Source organism: Anneissia japonica, unplaced genomic scaffold, assembly GCF_011630105.1.
Source record: "Anneissia japonica isolate Jap-2015-1 unplaced genomic scaffold, ASM1163010v1 scaffold288008_len1385354_cov213, whole genome shotgun sequence".
In the NCBI taxonomy this organism is placed as follows: Eukaryota; Metazoa; Echinodermata; class Crinoidea; order Comatulida; family Comatulidae; genus Anneissia; species Anneissia japonica.
The window spans coordinates 296,913-323,282 of NW_022720123.1; the positions used below are offsets into that span (position 1 = coordinate 296,913).

Here is a 26,370-nt window from a genome sequence, read left to right on the forward strand (position 1 = left end):
GTTATTAAAATAGCACAGATACAAAATGGTACTACTTAACTGGGAGAATTAATAGTTAGCAACTAAGCTACAAAGAGATATTTCCCACAATTCTCTATTACTGCTTTAACTTCATCTGAATTTTTTCTAGGTTGTTTCATTCTCTTTTTTTACACTTGCGTATAAAAGAAATGAGTTTTTAATATGGCTATGCAATAGATGGAAGCCAATAATTAAAATATAGAGCTCCATGCATATATCATTATTATTTCAATTATGAGACAGTAAACGGAATAACGCCTGACAAGATTTTTATTAAATCCGTTTAAATTGTTTTTGTATACTGATGATGAACTTACTCCGTAGACATCAAAACCGCTATTATTGTGGAATTAAAGCCAATTTTTAACTCCCATTATTTTCTGAGCGAATAATACCACACTTACTTGATGAAGTGCAATTTCAAAATTATTTTGATTTGATTCTATAATTAGTATTTGCAGTTTCCAAACAAGCAATAAGCAACTGCAAAACACTTAATAATACACTATTTATATTTTAATGTTTTATGTATAGCACACACTATTAAAGGAAATCTTGTTACTCTGATGAATAAATGCATTTTAGATCCTATAATACCGACCTTCCACTGAACTCGGGCACTTGTGTTGCTTTCGGCTGTCAAACTTTTTATCTGAATGTTGCAATTATCAAGCTTATCTTGAAGAACACTTTCTGCTACTGCTGATTGAAGACTGTCGCCTGGGAAACAAGAGGCCAGGTGATACGCAGGTGTGAACAAGTTGTTAATAGAGTGCGAATCAATTAAAGTCTCATTAAACATTGTCTCTATCTATGAGGTCATATATTCTCACATACCATTCACACTCAATACCATGTTAAATTGCAGATATAATGTTTACGCAATGTCATGTCATTATTCATTCATTCATGTATACATTTATTCATTAGATTAATCTTACAACCCATCATATATATGTATGTATATTTATTAATTCATTTATTCTGAGTGTAACATGAAAGCTTTTTGCACTCTTTTACCTCTCATTCATTTCTATTCCTAAATTTTAAGCAACTTTGCGCTATAAAAGGAACATTATTTATTCATTCGTTTGCTCATTCATTCATTTTTAAAAAACTTTCATTCCACCAATTTTTAAATGCCTTGTTTCTTCCTGTATACCTTGTTCTAATGTCTGCTTGATAATGTCAACACTGTCTGATCCGTGAATGGAATTGTCTACTGGTTGTACACTAATTGTGTATGACGTTCCTGGGCTAAGTCCCGTTATAATCTTTTCTTTTTTTTCTGCACTCTCCTGTAATATTATTCCTTCGCCATTGGTTTTTCGGTACTTGACATTGTACTTACAGCTTGGACAGTTGCTCTATGAGAAAATGAGATTAAGGCTTGAACAAAGAAAATAAGTTGTCGTCATCTGAAAAATGTAGTAATATTGAGAAAAAATATAAAATATAAAAATTATACTGAAATCTTGGCCTGCATTTAAAGAATCCAATGATGCCTTACGATGATGCACCATGTAGTTGACAATCCGGTCAACTGTGGAATTGAAGCACAAGTTGAATACTTACATTCCAGATGACTTTGAAGGCCGTTGGACTAAGAACTAATACATTAGTAATATCAACACGTTGATTAGATGGGCCGGAACCAGGGACTATCATTGTATCTGTAAGTTGAAATATCCAAACAAAGTTAGTCATGCTTTTTTGAGATTTTTATGCAGTAGAAACTCTACTAAGACATAAAGGAGACACTTTTTGTGGTCCCGATGGTGTCCCCTTAATAGGCGATGGCTGTAGTGATATAATTATAGCCAAAAATGTGTTCCCTATTAACAGGTGTGTTACCTTAATATTGATGTTGCAAATGAGGGATTCTTTTGTAATTTAATATACATAAATATTTTTAAACATAAGCATTGTTAACATACAGTATATCAGTGTGCACTTTATAGAAAAAAGTTTTTGTATACAGTATTTTAATTTAAATAATATGTTAATAATTATTTTATTTGCCTAACTTGTGATTACAATTACATGCACCAACCTCCAGTTGTAAATGCATGCGAAACTGAGCTTGGCGGACCAGCTCCAACGCTGTTGATGGCGCGGATGTAGAACACGTAAGTGGTGTCGGAACGAAGGTTCTGTAACTCGTAGGAAGTTCCAACTATATTATTGGCTAGGATCTGCCAAGCTGTAATAAAAACAGAGAAAAAGTTTATTTATGTTTGGTGATGGGTCATACAAACAGAGGTGAAAGGTGGGTAACATAATTATTGCGCTACATGTGCCCCGCGGACCACAATCTTCACCACCTGTATATTAAACTCATGACGGTAACAAATCAAATTATACTTACTTGCATCAACCTCATTATCATAGCCTTCTATTCTATACAGAAGATTTGAAGAACTTGATGTTGATGTTGGCGGTCCCCAGGACACAATCACATGACCATTTGACGTATTGCGGGCGGTCGGCATACTTGGAGCGCCAGGGAATTCGCTGTCTTTTGGATTGGGCCGCTGAATTCCATCTAGATCTGGAAAGTTGAAAACATAATGGTGATTTTAATAAGTATAATTTAATATTATATGTAATGAAAATATTGGCCAATCAGAGTGTGAGCAGGAATTACTGCAGACTACTACAGTTTGGATTCTACTTACTGGTAACGGTAAGCTCTGCTGAGCACCGCGTTTCAAAATTTTCAACGGTGGCAACACAGGTATAGAGTCCTGCATCACTCAACTGTAACTCGGAAATTTGCAACGACCCTGACGCTAATGTGTGAATCCTACAGAAGAAATAATATTGGCATCAAATAATTATTATTTAGGTAGTGATATTCTTGATACACAGTATCAATTTCACAAATAACAAAATTAACAGTACCAACTTAAATAATATATTTTTTAACAATAAAACTTGAAAAATATATGTGAAAAACCCTGAGAAATAAAGAAAAAAAAGATTGCTAAATACAGTAGTAATACCTTATGTTTGTTGACATTGGCCTTTCGTTTTTCAACCATTCGATCTGTGGCTGAGGTGAGCCCTCAACATCACATTGGAGCCACACGTTGTTTGTACCCTCCCGTAGTGTTTGATTATATGGACAGCGTCGGATGATTGGAGGCAGTTCAACAGACTCTGTAGAACAGAAAATGTCAAATAACCAACTCATTGTATTCAATTACACTCAAGCGATGTACCGAATATCGATGTTTGAACTCTTAAACACAGCCAAACAGAAAAACAAACTGAAGTTTTAAGTTGTGAGGCGACATTTTCATTAACAGTCTGTGAATTTAGATTCTCCTGAAGCAGCAAAGACAAACACAATCAAGGAGATTTACATAATAATATAAACTGAATTCTCTATTTATTGAAATGGTTTGCAGAAATGAATGTATTAAATATGTATTATGTTGGAGTGAATGCTTAACTGTTGGAAAATGAGAAAAGATTTATACAAGAATGATTATTTTTGTAAAATGTAACTAAAGAAATAAGAATTGAATAACATTAATGGGAATAATAAAATCACCAAAAACACAAAAAAAATTAAATTGACATGATGCCAGATAAGAGAAGTATTAAAATATTAAAATTAGGTTGTGTTAATTATAATTAATAATATATTATAACTAATAATATTAATGTTTACATATAATTATTATTACGTGATAATTTGGGTAAACAATGATTGTGTCATATTTCATGTGGGATGTTTACTGTACATTATGTGAACACTGAACAGTTTCTCTAGCAAATACCAAAAGAAAATCACAAACCTAAAAGCTTAGAGCATTATGGAAATTGGTGCATTTTGTCAATGCACACGGATCTGCATTTGTACACGTCGGTTTTCTAATTTGTTTAAATTCGGTGAAAATCAAATTTATTTAGAAATACTAAAACAGTTCTACTTTCTAAATATGAGTGTTTTTGAATCTAATCAAATTCCATTTTAATCTCACATTAAATATAAGAATATTTAGTCTTTGATAACTGATGTTACATTGTATAGTAATTGATGTGACTCTTAAAACTTGATATTGGTTGCTACAAAATAAAGGTGATAATAAAAGTGGCGATAATTACATTATTACCAATATTTATAGATTGTTGCGGTATCTGCTTAAACTCCTCACAGATTTTGCTCAGGAGATCTGGACTTACGCAGATTAGATAAATCGCTGATGTGATTAATATTTATATACAGTACTTGATATGGAGTCACTGACCTCCTGTAACCAGGATGTTAAATTGCCCGATAGATGGCTTATGAACTGTGGAGTGCAAAACTATGTATTCACAGGCAGACTGATAAAAACTAAAAGATTGATGAGAAACTTCTGATGAAATTCCTCAAAACTAATGAGAATACTCGGATATTGCGAGCTTTAGTTTCTGATTTCATCTAGTTTTATAACATTTTGCTAGAATGTCATATAAACGTTAACGTGTAGTTTTTTTTTTTTACTGTGTCTGAATTTAATGTACTTTGATTTAATAATAACTTTTTATTTTTTTGTAAATTTGTTCTTTATTGTTTTGTTTATGTAACTGTTTCCTGATTAAATAATAAATAAATAATATATTAAAAAAACAACCTAAATATAATTTGTAGTTATGATTATGACTACGTGATTTATTAATCAGATTAAGGCATAATACCGAAAATGAAAGAATGCAAAATATATAAATAAATCAATTAAAGATATAAGAGAAATAGAGAAAAAGATGTCCAGCTTATGGTATGATGTCCACTAACATCATCCAAGGCAGGCTCGGTAGACATAATTATTAATTAATTACATTACAGAACCATAATCAATAGAACTAGTATGCCAGTACTTTCATCTTGCTCATGTCCTTATGGGAACAAACACACATTAAAGGGACACTACCCAAGTCAGTTAACTGTGAATAATGACCACTGTTAGTCCCTTTACAGTCAAATGTGTACGTACTGTACATCAGAAGCATTAAAACCGATTTGCTGTACTGACAGTAAGAAAACTTAAAAACAAATTATAATTTAATATTATATATAAATAAGAAATAATATACAAACTACTGTTAACAAAATTTACAATAAAGCTCTGTTCACAACATCAATTTTTCAAAAAAACTGTTGTCACAAGTTTTTGTCAAATGAAATGTTGTAGTCCGGACAAGGCTTCAGCTCATTCACCTTGAGATGTCACATTAGTATTTTTGCAGCTTGATCACTAATGTGATATTTTTAATTTGAATTTGATCTTACAGAGGAGTCAAGGTATACCACCTTTTAAGGATCGCTACACAATATCATTGCAATTATCTCACAAACCATTGCAGGGCATTCCCCGTCATATTCAATATCAATATGTAGATAACAATTGTGAATAAACATTCCATCCTCTGAAGTTATGATGTAATAGAAATAAGATATGGATTTTAGATTTCGATGTGAATGTTCAAACCCTGCGGTTACGCTTGCAAATTATCAGGCCGTCAGCAGTTCATTAGTAACGTGCTCCGATAATGAGAATTTGATTGAAATGCCCTTCGTTTTCACAGTTAAGCTGCGGTACATTCTCCTTTAGTGCAAGCTAATAGATCAGGTATTGATTTTCATATCACTATTAGGATTGCTTCAAGATTAGGGAAGGGCTGTAAAAAGTCATTTTTCATTGAAGTTGTCTTCAATGGCATTAAGGAAAAATATTTTACTAGATGGGTAAGGGGGATTTTTTTGGGAAAAAGGAAAATTAAATGTGGTGTTTAAGAAGGAACAAATATAGATGGGGGATAAGTGGGTTATGTAGGAATAACAAAGAGATATAGTAAATGTTCATAGTAAAGGTTAGGTGATGTGTGATGAAAAGGAAGTGACATTGGTAGGGAGTAGAGAGGTATGTTGGAGGGAGATATTTGGGTAGGGGAGAGGAAAATATGTATTGGAAGAAATAGATAAGAATAGAAGATGGATGTGTGGGAAGGAAGAAGAGATATTGCTATTTAACGAAATGTAACTTTTTAAATACATGAATATTAAGCTCCTTACCAACTACTCGTAAATAAGCCTGTGCCGAGATAGTTTGCTCAGCAGCCACTGTGCAGAAGTAGTAGCCTTCATCTTCCTTACTCACTGCTGCTATCTGCAGGTTACCATCATTCAATACACTTATTTTACCATCACGTTCGCCAGGGTAGAGTCTCTGAATGAAAAAAATTAATAAAGCATGTGTTAATATTTAGAATATAAATTATATAATACTGGAATTTTCGCTTGGTATGTTTGTCCTCTAAATGCCTACAGTTGAAAATTGATAAATTTATTATTATATAATATAATTATAATCATATTTGTTCAAAATACTCACCAATTGAGTTCCTTTATGCCAATAGATTGTGGGTTGTGTTGCGCCAGGAATGAGGTCGACCTGGCAGCAAAACGAGACGGTTTTCCCGATATGCACCATTTTGTCAACTGGTGAGCAACTGAGGGTTGGGCCACCACCTGGAACACCTGAAAGGAAGGTAATTGTATTATGAAGCTATGTAAACAAGAATTCAGATCAGAGGGAAATTATACTGGAAAAAAAAAGACATAGAAGATACATGTAAATAATGTAGAAGAATCTTCATAAGATAAGAACACATTATCTAGAAATTGTGCAATGAAATGTTGTTTAGTAGTAGATGTGCAATGTTTTCTGGAAACTTGTAGATTAAAATCTTACACCTTTTGAAAAATAATTGAACTTAAACCTCTCCATGGAAGATTATATTGGAATACTCACTGACTACAGTTAAAACACCAGCATCACTCTTTCTTTTGTTCGCCATGTTCTCAGCTATGCACACATAGCTTCCCTCATCCTCTTCACGAACCTATAAAATAAATTTGAAAAATTAACTAAACGAAAATCATATTTAATTTCTATGGATAAATATGATTAATAACAAACTAAAATAAAAAAAAAATCATCCATACCTGTTTTATCATTAGGTTCCCATCTTGCACAATCTGAACACGGTCTCCATCACTAACGAGGGGGTCTTTATCTTTTTCCCATGTTATATCGGGTGCTGGAAATGCCCTTGGTGGTGTACATTCTAAAACATATGTTCCACCAGCTATAGCTTCTACGGCTTGAGGGTGCTTTTTAAATTCACTCTTTATGTCTGTAGCAAAGATATGAATTAGAAAATCATTTCAGTTGTTTGTATTTTACTTCTTTTATAAATAAACAATTTTTATTATTTACTAGCTTGTTTACCTCTAGTATATGCCATTATTTCAAATTCAAGACATGAAACAATTAAGTTTATTTTGCCTTACATCTATGAACAAAAATATAAAATATTAGGCAAAGACCTGCTCCAAAGTCATAAACAGGTAAATAACTCCATTAAAACTCAGGTACAGGAGGACATACCAAGGATGCAAGCAACTATGACACCAGCTGGCAACAATCTGTAATTGTATACCTTCTCATTAACATGTCTTTAATAATACAGAAATATTATCTCTGGAAATTACAAGCTTGAAACTATGCAAATCCCTAATGATTTAATAATATTGCTACTGTAGGTCTAAATGTAATCCCCTTTACTACACAATTCAGAGTATTCCCAGTAATTCTCTGTGCTAATGGTGGGAATTCATCTATAGTATTATCATCACTTCTTTGTACAGTACAATGTTAGCCATTAGATGCTTTTTGTTCAAGGAGACCTATGATGAGGAGAATCATGAAAAATAAACTAAATTTCAAAATAGCCATAGAATATGAACTTTGATGTTGTGATCAAATCAGTAAATTTGGAATGTTAATATCAGATAATATTATTGTTTTATTTTATCTGCAAGTCATGCACACAAAGCAAGGCAGGTAAACAAAAAATGATAATCTATATAATTATTATTATTGTTATTATTTTAATAATGATGATGACAACAATGAAGATGATGATAATGATGATCATTCAATCAATCAAAATATTTATACAGCGCCAAAATCCAGAAATGATGACGATGAAGGTGATAATGACTATGAAGATGATGATCAAGCCAGACCATTATTTTTTAACTATCCTATTTTTTCTACGTTTGAACATAGCAGAATGCCATTTCTTAGTCAACAGCATGAGTAAATCCACTCAGTAGTTAATCTCATACTCCTCAAGAATCCAATCTAATCTTGGATTAACAAGCATGAGAAAACTGTGACATATCAATGGCAATCAGAATGCATAAATCCAGTACTATCCATCAGGAATAGTTGAAACCTATCAATGATGATCTTCATTAGAAAATAAATTACATCTGTAACACATACAAGATTAAGGAGTTATTTACATTCCTTTTTGTGTGTTCCCAGCCTACATGTTATGCTTCATTTCTATGCTAACTAAGCTAGTCGACATGCTTGACATCTACCGACTGACCTTACAAAATCTTGATCAAACATGAAAGACTTTATATAGCTGGCTGCAAATTTCATGAGGTTGACATTACAACTCATTTATATGTTATACATTGGTACCGTGTGGAACTATCTATCAGAATGGCTCATTAATATAACCAAATATAAGAGTTCTAATAATACTGCTAATATCAATTAATCACATAGGATTTTAAAAATATTTGAAGCATACAGTACTGGATTGTCATTTCCGTTTTTTGGTGATACATTTTGTAGAATGATATTTAGGTCACATAGGTATATTAACAATGTGTTCAATCAACCCAGAACCTCTGTAATGGAAGTGTTGTTTATCACTAAAAGTACATTTGAATGTGGGTGAAATGACCCGGTATTGATATCAGATTAGAAATTAAATATCATGAAGAGTGCCCTCTACGAAAAGGGACAACTACTAGTACAGTAATAATAGCATTTGTGGCTGGTTCATATATTCTTACTATGTTCATCAGTGTCTTGATCTATTTTGTGATTATATAGAAGATAATAATGATGATGAATAAGATAATGATGTTACACTTTCTTTTTTTTTTATAAGAACACATTTTATAAGAACACTGAGGCTGAAATTGCTTAAAAATTAAGAACAAAATAAGAACAAATTGAGGCTGAGGTAAAATTTCAAATGAGGTTTATTTTTTTAAAAACCAAAATATTATATCTGTACATTATGTGCAGCAGGTGTGACTGTAATACAGTACAGTAAGTGTACCTAGTACCCTATCTGACATTTGGGGGCCATTTTTTGTGGCGTCACTTTCCCCTACATTCTAGTACAGTGCATACTGCCGTACAATTAAGTAATTTTTTTGTTTAAAAGGTTTGTAAACTAAGAACAAAATAAGAACATTTTGAGCCTAAAATCGGCCAAAAAATAAGAACACTGAGCCTGGGCAACATTTTACTGGTTCTTATAAAAAAAAAAAGCGTAATGCAGAAAATGATTATGTTGATGATGATGTCGATGGTGATACAACCATGATACAACTGATAAAGATGATGGTGATAATGTTCATGATGATGATGCTCATAATGATGGTTATTAGCATGGTGATGAAAAAATGATAATAATAATGATGGTGATGACAATGATTATGTGATGAATATATAATAAAGACAATATGTACTTCAAAGCTGTTGAGGTAATAAACATTCAGAAACAGCTGATAGGGATACGAATGTCTGAACCACACACAGGGATGAGACGGCCATTAAACAGCAAACAGAGCCAGTTGCTAATGTAAATAGCAAAGCATGCAAGAGACATTAGCCAATGTAGACAAACCCAGGTATCGCATTCTCGACAACCAGCAGGCAAGCCAGCAATAGCTAATTAATGGCTTTGCAATATATCAACAATTTAATGTTATCTAATTAAAAAAGAGATATACAAAGCAGGAAAATTAAAAGAATATGGCATTGAAATTGATGACAGTAACAGAGGAAAGTAATTTAATTTTATTATTTTATAAGGTGGATACATTAGTTCCAACATTTTATAAAGGATACTACTGCAAACACAGATGGGTGAAATAGAGCCAGTAATTTAACTCCCTTGGTATAAATTAATTAAATATCTTATTATCATATGTTATTATTATTACTATTATTTTTAATTGATATCTAGGTTTAGTTTAACGTGAATAATATATTTTCTTTAAAATTTTTACATTATGATTATGTACATATGGTTTAATATTATATCTTGTACATTTTCATTGCATTTAAGAAGTATCATAAATAATTAATTCAAACAGACTAAACCTTCATAAAATGAATAAATAAATAACACTATGGGAAAGTTTGATGACACAGCCTGATTCCGGTCGTAACCCGGACAGACTTCTTGGCACAAGAGCAAATCACGCTCAGGATACCGGCACTCATAAGGCACTATTTATAATTCCACCTGAAATCCTAGCATTAACAATAAGCAATAAATCCTTATTTTGCAGAGCTCCTCATCACTTTAAATGACAGTTATTTGTCGAAATGCATCCACTTTTGGAGCAGGAGCTCTTCAGTGAGATCTTCTTGTAGTATCATCATCCATCTAAGCGTTTTCCGTTTGTCACTTAATTTAATCTTCACATAATAACGTAGTCTTTTAATCTAGCTAAAACTGCATTACGATTGGTTGTTTTTAATCACTGTGAGATTAAATTATTGAAGACAGGGGATAGGTGGCTGTATAGTACCTCCTTCATATGCAAAGATGCGGAAAACATGTGCATAAAAACATTTTTCCATTTAATAAAGAAACAAAGCAGGAATTCAACACTTTAGACATCATGTACTATACTTCCCCGTAAGGATGATCATAATGAAAGAAATTCCGGTATGTGCTATACAAATCTTTATAAACATACATACATACAATTGTACAATTTTCTAATTCTATATATCTAGGCATAAGGTTGAATTATATAACAATGTCTAAAATTAAGTATGCATGGAAATAATCGAAAAAACAGATTTCGACCTAAATACATAATCCAAGAGACTTTCACACAAATAACTAAAACATAAATTGTTCATTGAAATCAAAATATTTTTTCGCTTCAAGCGGGCATGTGTTAAATTCCATAATACAGCTGGTGCGATGGTAGCGCATACACTAAAGCACAAGTGATGTTATCAATTTCATGGATCAGAACAATTCATGGCTAAAGAATCATAATTATATTATGGTTTGGTACGTTTTAGCGAAAGATGGGTAAAATGCGAGATCCTGGGCGAATTCATCAACAGGAATCTATTGTTATTAATCAATGGGCAGATAAGGCTTATCTTACTAGAAAACATTTGAACAAAAAGTATTGAATTATAAGGTGAAACAATACAGTGAACAAAAACAACTGTAATGGAAGTAAAAAAAAATATAAACTGGCACTCTTTCAGAATGAAGAAACTGGCACTTTTTCTATTGTCATATCAATATCTATGACAACAAAAATGATGATGAGCAAGATGACAATATATATATATTGTTTCTGAGTCATAAACAACGTACTAAAGTAAACACTTTTTGCGTAAAACTGAACTACGGCAGACACAATTTTCTGTCATTTTGCGAAAAAAACAAAACCCCAGACAAGCATGTCCACACTCAATATTCTGACCGAATACAAAATTCTTCACAGATCCCAAAATAATTAAATCATTGTTTGATAATCTGCCATACCAAATATGAGACATATGTCAATCAAAATAATCAGACCTTGTGAGATCTAGAACAGGTAACAAGAATAGGAAACGCGAATCAACGATCATGATACCCAAGTATTTCCTACTACAGTCTTAGAGGAAGTTGATTAACAACTAAATAAGATTTAACGATAACATGTCATGTGGATCACAAGTAGGAAAATAATAACAAAAACAATAATAGATTCAAAATGAAAAAAATCCGGTTAGAGTATCGGCCTAAAATGGGTCAGACAATAACTTTCAAGTTATTAACAATAATAAAAAGAATTCATATTAAAAAAATAAAGTTACAATAAAAAGGCAAAATACTGAAAAAAAAACAAAACAATGCTGTTGGAAACAATGGCTGGATCAGTAGATATAAATTTAATAAGCAAATTCTAAAAATTTAATGTAAATAAACAGCCAGAAATATAACCAGAGCTTTCAGACAACACTTGTCCTTCCTTAAGAAATGGACATTTATTGCACAGGACAGTAAGGATGACTATCAATAAAATTCTGTTTATATATTTGTTGGATCAAAAAAAAAAAGAAAGCCAAAGACAGAAAACTGCATGTGCGAAAAATTTGATGAGGGCCACCTATATTATTATTCTCTTTAATTTTTTTGTTGTTGCCTAGTAAAGAATGGGGATCTCAGAGAAATGACAGGGTATGCTATTCAATTTCAACCTGTTTACCACCAGCATAAAAATGTCCATTAAAGTTTTAATTATTATTATGGTAGCTAATCTATAAATTTTTAGTTACAATAAATGCTGAATTAAGTTTATGAAATGACATTTATTGAACAGGACAATATGGATTTAGGGGAGGCACACAATTCTACTATCAATAAAATGTTGTTTATATACTTGTTGGATTTTTACATTATAATTTCAAAGCATTGGTTAGGCTACTATTTACAGCATTGTACTGAAAACTGACCACTGGTCTTCATCAATCGTCACCTTGACTACACAGAACCTAATGGTCACTCACAGTAATAATCATATTACATTCTAGTATTAAAGACTGGTAACCTAGACAACCAACGATTGACATAATACACTGTCATTGTTGACAGCTCATTAACATCAAATGAATTAGTTAAGGTACAAATTGGATAGCTAAAATTTTAAGGTCATACACATATGAAAAGAGGGCTAAAATACATCACAAACCTTTAGAGTAACTTTCGTTTGATGGTGCATATTCTAATGGTTATTGTATCTTGATATAACCAATCACAGGGATGGATGGCGTAGAATGTTTACACTTTCAAAAGCAAAGAAGTATAAAATTCCTACAATTTAGCTTAGGCCTTCATAATTTGTGTACATTTATTAGCCAATTAAATTGGTTACAAACCAGTTTATTAAGATTTCAAGTCTGTTCAGTTTGTTTTAAAATTTTACAATTACAGGAAATGTTATGTTTAACATAATATCCATATCCTATTTAGCTCTTGGAACTACAAAGAGAGGAATAAACACATTAACACTAATAAAAATTCTATAATAAGATAATTACATATGGGGTAGCTATGTAGAAATACATGTAGAATTCGATATACCATTCTAAAGAGCATGATGAACAGATAAATTTGAAAATGTTTAAAAACCAAATTCTTACTTCATGTTGCCATGTACAAAAACAATATAAATATATTTTTTGTTTTATAAATTTCAAATATTAATAGCTCTAACTTAGAAATTAACAAAATCTACAGGCCCGTAGCCAGGTTCTTCCAAAGGGGGGGTTTTTTTTTTCTGGGCATGAGGTCCCCCGGTGGGGGTCAGCAAAACCCCCAAAGCAAAAGGATTTTTGTGCTTTATGGGTCTAAATAATTATATAAAAGTAAATACGTTTGAAAATGTCTGGATGGGTCTGCAGTGCATATTTGGAAAATTTAAAGAGGGGGTTTCACCAGAAAAGAGGGGGATTTCCTAGAAAAAGGGGGTTCTCCCGAACCATAACACCCCCCACCCGATACGGGCCTGCACTAACATAGCACTTGCATTTTTATTGTTAATATTTCAGTTAGGCCAATTGCATTAAAATTTGGAAAATTATTTCTCTTACATCTACTACAAATTTTTTTTTTATACGAGCACATTTTATAACACTAGGCTGAATTGCTTAAAAATTAAGAACAAAATAAGAACAAATTGGGGTAAAATGTCAAATTAGGTTTTTATTTTATTTAAATAGAAAAACCAGCAAGTCGTATCTGTACCTTATATGCAGTAGGTGTGACTATATAATACTCTACATATAATACAGTACAGTATACTGCTGTATACAAATTTTAAAATTGTATATGTTGGAAAAGTGTGTAAAAATAAGAACAAAATAAGAGCATTTTGAGCCCAAAATCTGCAAAAAAAAATAAATAAAAAATAGGAACACTAAATTCTTATGAAAAAAAGAAGTGACTATTGTACAAGTAAACTTTGTTAGAATATTACATTTTAAAATGATCATAATTCAAAAGACAAAGAAAATTGACAATTGCATATTTTTTAGAGTTGCTTATGAACAAAGGCAATTAGTTGCTAATAATAAAAAATAAAATAAACATTGTGACTGAAGTTCTTAGTTTGAAGGAAATAAGTGCTTGGATTAAGTACAGTAGGGATTAAGATAATCCTACTTATCCCTCTATTAATATACTCTCATCTCTGAAGAACACTTTCTACATCAAACACTTGGAATACATACTCATTTATATCATAAAATATTAATCCTTGAAACATCTTAATCCATCTTACAATTAATGTTTTGAGAAAATGTATGTTGAAAAATGTTGGTATGTACTGAAGCAGTAAGGTTCAAACGTAGATCCTTATTTTGATTCCAAAACAAGTCAGATTCGTTGTGCCCTTTGATTTTATCCATCCAGGCTATTTCAATTGAGTACCTGGTAAAATAATTTCTAATGTGGAGTATTAACTTGGTAAACCATATTCTTAATATTTATTCTTTAAAAATATAGTATACTATTAATGTTTAATCATAAGAGGTATTATGAGTTGAACTAACACGCCTGTTGTAAATTCAGGCACTATAACCCCTGAACCATAATGGAAAATAATAAAAATTATAGCCTCTGTGCACTTTAACGATTCAAATTAAAAAAAAATTATGATTACAGAAATTTGAATCCCAAAATATTTTGCAAGAGATTGATGTTGCACGGATCCCGGCAGTTGGGAGTCAGACCAAACAATGTGGGAAATAGTAAAATGCAAAGATAGCCGGGGTTTTCCTTTTCAAAACATGTAAACCTATCGTTTTAAGAAGATTGCCCATGAACAGTGCATCACATGTGTGACTGTTTACACCAACTGTGTTTTTCTTGTTCAAATTGTTTGTGTTTGGTAACACATATGGCAGAGGTCTTCGATAAACTTTTTATTTTCAACGTTTTCAGCTGCCGGGCTGCTTGTTGTGCAATTTTATACCATAATAAATAAATAAATAAATAAATAAATTATACAAGGAAATGATAACAGTTGAGGCAAGAAGTATCTAGGTTTTTATTTTTCCTAAGGGTGTGTTGCGAATAAGAAACACTAACAAACTACTACTGTAGTTTCCTTCAAATGAAAAACAACACAATATACTGAGCAAGGAAACTACTTTACACAAATATAACATTCCAGAGGTACTGAAGAGGAATATGGTCAGACTATTTCTGACATCTAGGCCACCTGTTAATCGCATCCCATGGTGAGTTCCATGAGCCTTGGACTCCTGTAGGCTGGGTTAAGCCATGGAATTTATCTGAATGGCTTTAGCTGTTTGATATCCTTTACTGATCCTCCCGTAATCTACGTTCTAATGGGTTCAACTGGAGCCAAATTATTCAAAATTAAGCCATCCCAATTGATGATGTGAAAATAAGCCTTTGCGAAGGTAAAAGGCAAATATGCAAATGAGAAAATATCAGCAAAATGTTGAAAACTACACTGTAAAAATGCATTAAAATACTCAGCTGTTCTTGGAAGGACTGACTTCAACATTTAATATTATTTTAATTTTAAAATAGGGTAACAAAAAAATCTAAGTAGAAATGGATGAACAACTTCTTTTTCTTTAATAATATTTTAAGAAATATAATATATGTATTTTAGAAAAATATTACAACAGATGAATTTTTTTTTTTTATAATTTCAGAAATTCATAATTCAAAATATATACCGTATTTATTTGAATAATGCCCCACTTTTAATAAACACTGTATTTTTTCAAAGACAAATATATTGGGATTATAATAATGGATTACTTAATCAGAGAAAGGTAAAAGGTAGTTGCCAGTATAGATTCTATCAGACAATTCTCTATTTTTTTTTCTTATGCAGGGATTATCTATATAATGGATTACTTAATCAGAGAAAGTCTGAAAATAGGAGCCATTTGTTTTCAAGAATATGTCTAAGTTGGCAGAATTGTCGCATGTTGCAAGAATCGATATGTCACAGGCACAGCTGAACACACGAATATTTGACATCCACGTCCACAAGTTGTATATTGTACTAGTCTTCTTAACAGCTGATGATAGGTAATACAGAAGGGTCATGTCTTGCTAGGTTGCATTAGCTTATAAAAAATACTGGCTTACAGTATTGGCTCGGTGGGTCAGAACAAAAATGAACACCGAGTACTATTGCCTGCATTTTTTTTTCTCTCTACTTATCGCTTCTTCCTTGAACCACACGACAGCGGTGTAATTTTAGCCCAAGATGGGTCTATTTTCCCATTGTCTGCTTTCCTATCAATCTTAGACATTATCATCAGTTTCTTCATGTCAATAAAATCTAGGTCTTGTCGAGGATGAACAAAGTGATCCTTGCCTCTCTCTGATAACCTATATAAGAACCTAGGCAACATTGCAATGTGGATAACAACTAAATAATTATTTACGTAATTCGCATTGTATATCATTAGGCGGATTAGTTATAGCATAACATTTGTTATGAAGCATAACAAGCATCTTTGACCAACAAACAACATCCAAATACCTAAAAACAAGCATTAAACTTTTTTTAAATGGCTTTACATAATTTTATCAACAATAAACAGATTAGAAAACTGGGACACACTGAATCTGTAGACAACAGGCGACAGAATAAACTCTGATAATGAGATAAAGTTTTACTGCCCAGGCAAACAAACATTTTTGATTAATGGAAGACATCACATCACACCATGCCAAGATATGTGTATACAGAAGGCACTGTTTTACTGTGAGCGAAACAAATAAATTTACAGAAACTTTTGTTCAGTTTTTAGACTGAACATATCTTCTCTCCTCATCAACATCATTATATTCATCTTAAAATCGTATTTTCAGAACTTGTAATGACCCTGAAACAGGTCGTTACCATACCAATAAGTTACGGACGCTCATTATTGGCATTCTGAAAATGGATGAGTATGTATGAATATTCCCACAACTTACGACAGATATTGTGGCTGGAATTACGTTAGCTCTCTGTGATGAGGGATCCCAAGAGTGTCGTTGTGCAGTTTGGCTCAAGACGACAGAAATTCACACTTAAATAATGCAGCCGAGCACCGGTAGCTCACGCAGATATAAATGAGAACTGACTCCTGTCAGTGCTAATAATCCACTCAAAAATATTTTTATGTACAATTTCAAGCATTTTGTTTAATTAAATTTGAATGCTTTGCAAATGAACAAATTTCAATAGTAACAATAACAACAATAAGAATAAAAACAATTTACTGGCACTATCAAAACCTACAAAGTGAATAGATGACTGCTCTATTAAGTTATTAATCCATTGGAAAAAAAAAGATCTGCATTGATAATGATAGGGAGCATATATGGAAAAACAATCGTCAGCTGCTCTAGACCATGAAAAGGGTGTTGAGTGACTAATTAATCATGTTCAATTTTGATTTAATTACAAGTATCTGATAGACATCTGTTCCATTTGTTGTGTCTTTTAACAGCTATAATCTCTCTAGTATGCTCTTTAGAAGATGAATTCCCTTTAATGGAAATATCTAAACCCATCGCAAAAAAAAAAAAAAAAAAAAAATGCTGTCAGGAGTCACTATAAATACAAATTCTTTCTCATAGTTTATTACCCCTTGAAATTTATTTCTACCCATAAATGTCCACAGTATTTTACGATAAAATTTCCAATTATACATTTAAAAAAATTTTATATTTGAAATTTACTTTTCTTTTGGGAATGCTCTAGTAAATCTAGAAAGTAATAAGACAGCAACTGACAGCAGCAAAAAATGGAAAGTGACAAAGGGGACAGTGATATTATAGGACATCAGAAAGTGTTGTGTGACTACAAATAAAGAACTGATATATTTCATATTAAAGCGAGTTCTTTCATTCATTAAATATTATTATACTTTGCCTCATTTACATGATGAAAGAATTGCCATGGAAACACTAATATCTGAGAATTGAAATGGGCACTAACATTTCAATTAATAAAAATGTTTTTAAGTTCAAGAATAATATTAAAAACCAAGATCTCATCACCTCTATGATTTTTTCATAAACATGCCAAAGCATTTGTAGACCAGAATTAATTTTGCATTTACTGAATGTTCAATTGGACATCGGCATTTTTTAATTACTACCACAAATCTAGATATGATCTTCTGTGACAAACGAACAAATGGAATACATATAATAATGACTGGGACAGATAACAAGCGACCATATCTGGGGACAAGTTGAATTCAATTCAATACATGCTAATCAGCGATTCTGACAATCAATAAGAAAGGTTGCTGGATTTATAAGTGATGCACTCTTGGAAAGTTAATGAATAAACCACATTTTTCATAACAACATCAATGCGCATTTTGGGGTAGTATCTCCTAGATAACAAAATCAATAGAATACAGCACCAGCAAACATCACACTATTGATAGGAATGATGCTTCCTGGGTTGGAAACAATGGGGTACTAAGATGAACACCTTATCAAATCCCATGGTCTTAGGTTCAAATCATGTGATCAATTCATAGTAATTATTGCATTATGGGATGGAAACCCATCTTAGAAGGAAAGGAAAAGCATTCTGGGAAGGGAAAAGTGATGATGAATCATTGGATTATCAGATGAGCCTATATCCATAAAAAAGAATGTAGTTCATGGGAACTGAATTACTTTGGATCTGTAAATAATGACTTGATTGATCAGACTTTGGTTTTAACAATGATTCCAGTCACATAATGAAGGATGGTTGAAATCAGGAACAATAATTAAGTTTCTGTGGAAGTATACTGTATGACTCAAAATGCTCTAATGATACAACATCCATCACATAAACATTAAGAGATTTAATATATCAAGACAGATTTTTGAAAAAAAAAAAAGATGCTAGTTTCTTTCCAATTTAGCAAAAAAAAGTTTTTAAATCACATATATATTCCAGAATATGAAATGGTTTAAAGGTTGAGAAAAATATTTAACATTATACACCAACATTCATCAAAAAGTATCAATTCTACGGTATAGGCCTATTAGTATATCCATATTTAGAAATACTTGTGTCTTCTGCGAATTTATCTCTAGCCCCTTCTAAGAACAGGTGATGTGTGAAAGCTGCCTTATCGTCTGCTCTCTCAGAGCATTTGTCGTCTGCTAGCTTCTGCAAGTATCTTGGTAACATTTCAGGTTCGCAGCTGAAGACACATCAGTTCTTTTTTTCTTTGAGTATACTATAGTCTGCCGAGGTGACATTGATTTAGATAGTAGAATGTGAACCTGTCACTAACGGCATTCACTCTGGCTGTCTCTCCACCGACAAATTGCCTCAAAAAGATACGGCCAATAAATCATAGTCTTTTCTTCAACTATATCCCTTGATCAGATAATCCATTGGAGCTAATCCCAGGGATTAATACCTCTATGGAATTATCAGCTTACGTGCTAGTTCAACGCTATAACAAAAGAAGATATTTTATACGTAGATTATGAGAATTACTTGTAGTTGCTATGATCGACTTTGTAATCATTTTAGTGATCAAAAAACGTAAGTCTGCCCATAATTTAAAACTTTTAAGCTTCACTGGAATGCAAAGGCATCTCAAACTTTTCGAAATATATCATGCAATTTTTTTGAATGATGATGTATCGGTAATATCGCTATAGAATATTGGAAGAAAATGAACCTGAAACAAATGATCTATGAACATTTCATATCATAAAAATGTCATTTTAGTAAAAAAAAAATGGCAAATGGTGAAGCGCCCTCAAATGGACCTAGTGAGCAGATGGTTAGTGAAGACTTGCATGGACACGATGCACAGGCTTTTTATAGCGCAATTATTCATTCTTGACAATGATAGTCATACAGTAGAATAAACATTGGTGGATGCTATACACCATAAAACAAAATACCACTATGTGATCTGCACCAGAAGCAGCATCAAAACCGATGATTTCGGAGGTCAACAATCTCTGGAACGGGATGTAATAATAAACAAAGTCTTCAATTTGGTAACAGGCCAAATGATGATCTATAGCCAACTGACCCTTCTTAATCTAAATACTCCAGATAATTAATATTTAAACAAGATTTTAAAACTATTATTTAAAACTAAACTTGTATTGAATATTGGAACAAATTTTAAATACTGAATGATTTCCAGGTGATTTAAAAAAATGGTAGGTAAATGTAATGATTTATAAGAGGGCACACTTCAGATGTAGGTCAACACTGAAGAAAGTACAAACAATGCCGAAACCATCCTGCCAGCCATGAAAGTAATTGGTAATTACTGGAGGATGATAAGGATAAGAAATCAATTGAATCTCAACAATATCAGCGCTTATCTAAAGTTTGTGAGAACACCTTCCTAGGGGAGTATATAAAGTACTCTACACTCTCAATCTATAGGGATACCAACAAGATCTTATAAAGTTTCTCACTCCTTTAACCCTTAGAGCACCCCTTTTAACCCTTAAGAGTTTTTATTGCTGATAGAATTGCCATCCGCCGATAAGTTGTCCATTTGTGCTTGTTTTATCGCTTGGGTACATATCCATTTTCAATTATTAATACATTTTAAAAAGAAAGACATTGTTGAAAATTAATGGCTTGAGAAAACTTAAATTCAGCCTTCTGTGGATTCTTTTTCAAGATGTCAGCTAGGTACGGAATGCAAATCTAATCTTAAAAAAAAAAATCTGAAAATCTATTTTAAGGTGTGATAATAAAAATGGAAATAAAATGAATATCAAGTATTTTAAGTCATATTTCATGAACAATCTAAATATATGTATGATCTAAAATGTCAAAGATGATATTCAACTGCATAATATTATAGGTATACCTACATTGGCTAATCTTTCAAATCAAGCAGCAAGTACTATTTATTATAGAATGGCACAATTTAGTCAGTAAAACAAGAAAATAAAAATAAAATTTTTGCCCCAAATGGTATTTGAACCAAAGTTTACAATTCAGATTGAGCGTTAAGTATAAGATTGGTACCCATTAGAACACTATAGTAAATCACATATTAATGAAGAAACACCTCCACTATTGACAAATGAAAAACAAGTATTATAAAGCTAAATGGAATAAAGTTTTGTTTTTTGAAACTTTCAGTTTACAGTTGTTGGCATTGTTTCATTTAAAAAATATTATGACACTTATACATCATTCACTGCTGATGTAATGTTACATGGTTGCAGAAGTAGCAATTCTGGAAACTAATTCAAATTTATATTATACTATGTATTACAGTATTATGAGTAAATGAACAACAGCATTTCTGCAAAATATTTCCATCTAGTGGGCAAATATGAGATAATCTCTATAAAAAAAAAGAAAAACCTGTGAAGCTGGACAAATTCCCACGGGAGAGCCACTGTTAATAAATCTGTAAGTCGACACAGTTTATTTTGCCTATTCTCAAAGGATGAAACCTGATGATGTAAAAACGTGAAATCTTATCACGATTACAAATTGAAGTTTAGGACCAGCCTCTGGAAACATCTACCGATACTCTGAATTACAATAAAAGGTAGAACCAAGCATGGTATCTATTTCATTTTATGGAGCTTATTTATACTGTCAATGATTTAGATATTAAGCTAGACTATGAAATAATGTAACATAAGACATGAAATAAGAAATAAGGAAAGATCAAGAAGTGTAAATAACAAAAACAACTGGCAGATATAAATATAAAAATCTCATCATAAAATGATTGGTTTGATGGAGAAAGGGGACAGTTGGGTCTCATTTATTCTTGTTTTCATTATTTTATTTCCAACATCAAGATTTTCATAGAAAGTTAATTCTCTTTCCAATTCCCAGATAACTAAAAATAAAAATACAAAGAAGTTAAGTAGGTCTACACGTCAAAAAACAATACCTGAAAGTTCACATGAAAATAATTACTGGAGAAGCTATAGCTTTGTTGGTTTTAGTTTTAAAATATACACAAATGATTGTTATCCTGTGGTCCAACCCACATTTGTAAGATGTAGTTGAAAATCATGCATTCTTTACTGCATAGGCTCATGCTTTAAGAGTGGAATACATTCTGAACTCTGCAAAACAAAATGAAGCAGACTGCCTAGATTATAGTTTTGTAAATTGCTTCCATGTCCCCCACACTATTCAGTAGGCCCTATTTGTTAAAACTGGTTACATCAGAAACCATGGTTTTCTAGGCCTTGTCATTCTTACAAGCTCACGGCTAAGCCCCAACCATGGCAGGGCTGAATTGGTGTAGAACTTCCTTCTGTAACAGACCCACAATTTTTCCAAACTTGGTAGGTCTGATAGTTGGTAAGGATGGCCTGCCAGCTATCAGATTAAAAAACAATTTTGTTTTAATATAGATCTATAAACAAGAGTACTGATATTGTGCTATACCTTGTATTTTATTACACAATGGGGTATCTTGGGTCTTCTACAAACAAGGTTGCAACTCTTGAGGAATTCTACACTATATAACCACTAGCATGCAAAGATACTCAACTCATCTTGATCATTATGTAATAAGAATTGTGCAATGGTGATATTAGTTACTTAAATAATAAAAGCACCTTGTATTCATAAAAAGAAATACTGCAAACATGTACTTCCTTATACCTAGGTTACTTAGCAATACATTAAAAACACTGCAGCCTAATAAACATGTAGCCAAAACCAGCTTTTTAAATGCTGGTACTCGAGTGGAGCATACGGTAGCTTATTATTATACTGTACTGTACATGCATCATCAATGGCAAACAATTAGGATTGGTTCAATCTTGTTCTATGATTGTTCAAAATGAAAGACAGTAGACCAATCAGATCCATCGATACTCACTAATCAACCATTCGCTCATGCCTTTATCTAGTAGCAGCAGGAATGACGTTTACAAAAAACCGAAGTTAAATTTTATACCATCCATGTTTATGGGCCATAAGTAATTAATACAGTAACTCAGGAAAAAGTGGTTACAATCTTCCTTTTTGTATGCTACTACTAGTACTGCACACTGCATTCTCATGCCTACCATTTCCTTAATACCCTATTCAACCTGCGAATGAGGGAAGTGTTAAAACCAGTACTGTACGGATTTTCACAAAACACCGCCAGAAACTGTGGCCTTTTGAGAAGATATCAACTAGGAAGTTTTCTGATGGTCTAATTGGCACAAAAGCCTTTCCATTAAAACAATGTAAAAAAAAAACTTCCATACAATTTGTTACAGTATTTGTTAAAATTGGTATAGGGCAATAATTTGAAATAATAAAAATATAATGCCATAAGAAAACAAATCATTTCTGAATGACAAGTGAGGAAGAAGAAACTATGCCCATGAGGAACCAGATGGAATTTGAAAGTTTTAATTTGTGCTGAGCGGGTGGATAATCGAACAACAATCCCACTATCTAACCACTAACAATGCTTGTTGGTCTTTGTTAAACATAAGAAATATTAATTTAAAAATGGGAGCATGAAATATCGAACTTCCAATACTGAAGTCACTTAACCTTCAATGTTCTACTAAAATATACCATGACCTTGTTTAACCTTTCCATATGTTTCATGAATTCCTTTGGGATAATAATCAAGTGGCTCAAAAACCTTCAGAACATGTGAACACATAAACATACAGACTATCTATCATGGCTATTTGTTGCCATTAGAGCTAGACTAGGCTCCCTGTATCCTTAGTAAAACTGTTAATGGCCTAGGCAGTGGCTGCCAGATTTTGAATTTATCTTTTCATCCTACCTTCCTTATTTAAAATTTATTTTGATAGTATCAACATCGAGCTAAAGCTGAAGCACCTGCTACTTGCAGACTCTGTTTTCCTCAGGATCAATGGTGTTAAAGATAAATTATGTTCATATTCAATAAATATGCGTGAATGAAAAAAATTTCTTCAGAATAAAAAAAAAAAAAATCAAGAAAATTATGAGCTAATTTTAAGTAATCAAGGAAACAAAGGGTCATTAAAAACCTTTAACAAAGAGAAATAACATAATGAATATGTAAATATTAGGCTTACATATGATTATAAAATTATAAAAGAACTTAATTATGCAAATTATAGGTGATTCTTATGTGAAACCAAGAATAATTTTAACATGAAAACTGAAAAAGGATTTTTAATTTAAAATTTACAATGATTTATTTTAATGTTCTTTCTGACATTTCCGAATTAGAATCTCTAATCTTCATATCAAGTTCAGCTGTAGGTAGATGATTTATCTGTTTATAGCAACGTCTTAATATCTCCAAGTCTGAGTGTTTTTGTTATTCATCAAGTTCAAGCCAGACGGTTACCAGTGATGGAATAAACGATATAGACGTTATCGTACCTGGAAGAACAACTTCTATTCTCATCACTCAAAAAGCACACTGCAACCTCTATTAATAGCCTACCGATATGCGAGTTAATCTCTCAGAGAAAATCACCAAAAATGAATTCATGTGAAATATATCGTAAAGTTGACGTATCCATCACCATAAATAATAACAGAACAGAAAACAGACCAAAAAAATATATTTTATGAATTGCCGAATCATAATGCCTTTTGTTTTGCTTCAAAGTAAAGCCTAATTAATGCGTAATAACCGCTACAAAGCAGAAAGAGGGTCTTAATATGGATCAGGAAAGAAAAAAATCCTGGCGGATATAGGTAGGAAAATTAACCTTCAGCAAGTTTGTTGACTTGACATTCCTCTGATTTTGATGGAAGGGTGTACTACTCTATTGTACATAATTCTTTTTTGGACAAAAGATTGCAAAATTATATGAAACTTTCCTTTAATACTGTCTTTATTTTATTTCTTTATTCTAAATACAAAATAACATTCATGGATAAAAACACAATAAAGTACCTGAAAGCAATTTTCCAATTTTATCAAAATTGTATTATATTTTATTATATTACTTTATTTACACAAATGAATAAACCAATACATTTACTTTTTTGTTGTGTATAATTTAAGTCCATATTCTCTTATAGTTGGTCTATAAGACATCCCTGTTAAAATGTTTGCCATTGTACTTTACAGGCATATAAATCTATGTTGTATTTAAAGCATCTAATGCATTATGAAGACATTTCTATTGTTATGACTACAAGTGCATTGCAATGTGATATACTTGAGTCTCCACCGACTCAAATCCCATTAAGATCTTCTCGTAGTTGTCACACACAGTGAATTGCTTAGTCAACATTGTTGTAAACACAAGCGGCAAGACACGTTCGAGTGCTAAGATCTCTTATTAATACACTTGATGTTGTTGTAAGATTCCTCTCAAATTCTGTTTCAAACCGTAATTAAAAGCAACCCTTTAGTGTTTTACATGATAATGGAATGAACGGTGTAACTACAACTCATGATTAATTAGCCCGGGTGGAAAATCTTCATCTGCGATGCTGCAACAATAAGCGTTTCTGAGTATTATTGACCATTTGTTGATACATGTTATAGCAACATATTAGTTGCAATGATGTGTGTTTATTGCAGCTACATTCATTGGGAAAATGCCTCTAATTGGTTATATGATAACAGTATCAGGGAAATGCTAATTAAATTAATTGGAGTAGAAACGTGATGTCAGAAAGTTGGGAAATGTGGGTAATGATGATGATGTGCTATTAGTCAGTTTTGTACATTGAGGTAGGAAGCATTACAAACAACCTCAGATATATGTAATGTACATTAATAAATATTGGCATTACAGTAAATAAAAGAAGTGGTGAAAAGATGAGAAGATAAATTCTGAAAATTGAGATTACAGTGATGATTATGATGGGGGGCTAAGAGATGATATAATGATAATAATAATGAAGATAATTATGATGATAGTGACAATAATGCTGAAAACTATGATTTTGATAGTAACGATGCTGATTAGGATATTACAACAATGTTGTTGAGGATTAACATGATTAATTTGAATTATGGCGAACCTACTCAACCATAACCTGACACTAACATGAATATATTTATAGCTTTATAGTTATGTAGCTGTGATATGTAAAGCAAATGATTGAAGCTTTATATCAACAACTAAGATATAAATTATTGTGTGCAAAGGAAAATAAAATCCACAAACATCAGCAAAGTTGACGAGCCATTTGACAAGTACGAGACACTTGTGCAACACATACCACAACAGACT

General features: G+C 32.0%; 1 protein-coding gene across 1 annotated transcript in view; it reads right to left on the bottom strand.

The window, feature by feature from the left end:
• Nucleotides 1-26,370, bottom strand: part of LOC117111196 (roundabout homolog 1-like) — a 69,487-nt gene that overhangs the window by 12,548 nt on the left and 30,569 nt on the right. Inside the window, exons 4-14 of the mRNA XM_033254082.1 lie at nt 7,022-7,212; nt 6,828-6,918; nt 6,408-6,553; nt 6,089-6,242; nt 3,027-3,183; nt 2,700-2,827; nt 2,390-2,572; nt 2,075-2,224; nt 1,597-1,694; nt 1,184-1,388; nt 623-741 (exon numbers count right to left, since the gene is read on the bottom strand). Coding sequence (XP_033109973.1) covers nt 623-741; nt 1,184-1,388; nt 1,597-1,694; nt 2,075-2,224; nt 2,390-2,572; nt 2,700-2,827; nt 3,027-3,183; nt 6,089-6,242; nt 6,408-6,553; nt 6,828-6,918; nt 7,022-7,212 — 1,622 coding nt within the window. The remainder of the gene's footprint in view (nt 1-622; nt 742-1,183; nt 1,389-1,596; nt 1,695-2,074; nt 2,225-2,389; nt 2,573-2,699; nt 2,828-3,026; nt 3,184-6,088; nt 6,243-6,407; nt 6,554-6,827; nt 6,919-7,021; nt 7,213-26,370) is intronic.